The following is a 2918-nucleotide window of genomic DNA, read 5'->3' as shown; positions in this document are numbered from 1 at the left end:
GTCTAGCGAGGCGCCCGCTGCCCGTTCGCGGGCCCGTCCCCCGCGGCCTCGGGTTTCTTCCCTTCGCCCTCTCCGGAGTCGAGGTCAGATGGGCAGTGGAGCCTGGCCCGGTGCGGGGGAGAGTGTATTGACACAAGCGCACCTTTCACGGCTTCGGGTCACAAGAGCCGGTTGGCTGCTCCTTCTTTTAACCTGCGGCTTCTGCTTTTCGAAAGCTCTGTCTCAGAAGTTAGTCTGGCAAGTACTCAGTGTCTTGTCCGTTGAAGCGACTGCCTAGAACCAAGATACTCGGGCCCAGCGTTGGGCAGAAGCTGGCAGAGGGCGGTCCGGTCGTTTCCCTCAGGGCACTTATTCAGGGGAGGGGAGGCCAGGCAGGCGAGGTGAAGGTCGCTTCCGGCGGAAGTGATTGAGGACTGAGTGCCCGCTTAATAAATATTCTAAAGCATGGGAACCAAGAGCAGTGACCCACCGGGACTGCGTGAGCAAAAAGACTTTTTGCTCAAGAAATCGTTGGTTTTGCATTTGGAACTAATTGCCAGGAAAGCGACCACCAAGTCGACATCATTTCTGTCTCTGAAATTGTGGCTTAGTGGACAGATACTCAACTCGGGGGAGGCAGGATTGTTGACTAGTAGTTACAGCGCTCACAGTAGCGAGGCTTTCAGAAACTCAGTTTTCCTCTGCAGGTTAGGATGGCTGTGACTCTGGGTCCTGGTCATTCCTTCCCACACTGCACTGCTTGCTGCCAGACCCTCTGTTGGCTGCGCTTCAGAAAAGGGTCTGCAGGAAGGCTGAGTGGCTGTCACACCAGGGGACAGAACAACTAGAGAAGGCAAGCTTCCAACAGTACACTCGGTTTTTACATTCCTAGCTTTTATAAGTCACACAAGTGAAAAGGCCATCGCTCTCCACCCCTGTGGCAACACACCGTATGGATCCTTCCACTCCTTTCTACAGACCTAAGAGATATGAATACATACATGGGATCTCTGGTTTGTCTTTACAAACATGGAATCAGGTTTTGTGCATTACTTTGTGGGTTGCAAATCTCACTTAGCAGAACACCCAGAGTGCATTCAAGAGATGGCGGTTTGACTCATTCTCTTAAGTAGCTGTGCAGTATTCCAGATTGTGTTAGTAACAGTTGATCCAACATTTCATCACTAATGAACTTTGTGTTTCCACCTTGTCACTGTGCAGTGCTGTAGCTGTCATCCTTGTGTGTGCATCCTGTTAACTATTAATGGCTCTGTGACCTTGGGATTTTCACTTAGCTTTTTTCTTGTGGAGGTGGGGTTGGATAATCTCTTATGTTACCTCCAGCGTTCGTTTCAAGTTCTTTATAACCCCCTGTACACACCCCCTGCTTTCCTGACTCCATGCTGTTGTCCAGGCAGCTTCCTTCTCCTGACGCTCATCTGTCCTGTCGACCCCCAACTCCCCACCTGTCTTACAAGGTCTCTCGTGGTCTTCCCTTTCCCCAAACCAGATATGTCATCCTACTCTGGGCCTCCCAAAGCACTTGATTCTTCTTTTATCACTTTTAAACCCCAAATGACGGTTCTTTGTTTTTGTGTTGGAGGCTGGAGTGCAATGGCACAGTCATGACTCACCGCATTCTCAGCCTCCTAGGCTCAGGCGACCCTTCTACCTTAGCCTTGAGTAGCTGGGTCACTGGCTCATTTTTAGAGTTTTTTTGTGGGAGATGAGGTCTTGCTGTGCTGCCTTGGCTGGTCTCCAGTGCCTGGGCTCAAGCAGTCCTCCTGCCTCAGCCTCCCAGAATGCTGGGATTACAGGCATGAACCTGCCCAACAGTGCTTTGTGTGTAAAACGTTGCGTTACCTTTTTTGCATGATGGTAAGTGCCCTGTGGCAAGATCTCTGCCTGGTCCATCTTTGTAATCAGAATCAGCAGGGGGCTTCCAGTCTACTCGTAACTGCTCCATAAATATGAGGTGATGTCTTGACTGTCTCAGAAATTACCTTAAGAGTGGAAACAAGGGTAGTGCTGTACTGTACCTTGGTACATTGGCATATTATTTTAGGTTTGTATTGTGGAAGATTTTATATAAGTAAACGGCTTTTATACATCATATGCAGTGTGCCTTTAATGGATCCGAGATAAATCTGTTCTCCCCAGCAAGTCAACAGTAAACAGTTTGAAATTATCCCAAGTTTCTAAAACCATGCCTCTGACTTTAACAAACAAAACGCGTCATTTCTGACATGTGGGTTTTTCTTTAGGTCCTCTCCTCGGCTGTTGTGCACAGCTGCAAAACAAAAGAACAATGGCCAGAACTTGGAAGAAGACACGGGCCCAAATGAACAGAAGTCAGATCCTCCTGCCACAGAGAAGGTTCTCCTGGAAGAGAAGGTCAAGTTAGAAGAGCAGCTGAAAGAGACTGTGGTGAGGACTCGTGGGCTGCTTTGGGGGCGAGCTCTGCGGAACCATTTCTCCCTGGGCCACATGGAGATTCCAGGTTGCACTGGTGACATACCAAAGCCAGAGTTTAGTCGTTTGGCCACAGCCTGTGGTGGACTCAGCAAGTAACTGCCAAAGCAGGGACTAGAGCTCTAGTCCTACATGACCCTGGTTGTGGCGTGTGAATAATCTTTATTCATGCTATACTTAAATTGAATTAAGACTTAAATAGTTTTTACAAATGAGGGATACTCGATATGGTTGTTTAGGCTAGGACTTGGGAAAGGAACCAGAAACTTGTAAATTTAAGAATTGGGGGCAGATCAGGTGCGGTGGTTCACACCTGTAATCCCAGCACTCTAGGAGGCTAAGGCAGGAGAATTACTTGAACCCAGGGGTTCAAGAGCAGCCTGGACAACATAGCAAGACCTTGTCTCTATTTTTTTTTTTTGAGTCGGAGTCTCACTCTGTCGCCCAGACTGGAGTGCAGTGGCCGC

General features: G+C 48.9%; 1 protein-coding gene across 1 annotated transcript in view; it reads left to right on the top strand.

Moving 5' to 3' along the window:
- Nucleotides 1–2918, top strand: part of GRPEL1 (GrpE like 1, mitochondrial) — a 7156-nt gene that overhangs the window by 343 nt on the left and 3895 nt on the right. The window contains exon 2 of the mRNA XM_008050185.1: nucleotides 2244–2406. Coding sequence (XP_008048376.1) covers nucleotides 2244–2406 — 163 coding nt within the window. The remainder of the gene's footprint in view (nucleotides 1–2243; nucleotides 2407–2918) is intronic.

Source organism: Carlito syrichta, unplaced genomic scaffold (genome assembly GCF_000164805.1).
Source record: "Carlito syrichta isolate Samal-C Ts95f unplaced genomic scaffold, Tarsius_syrichta-2.0.1 Scaffold143165, whole genome shotgun sequence".
NCBI lineage: Eukaryota > Metazoa > Chordata > Mammalia > Primates > Tarsiidae > Carlito > Carlito syrichta.
The sequence above is the reverse complement of the archived record's forward strand: the minus strand, read 5'-3'. Positions and strand labels throughout refer to the sequence as shown.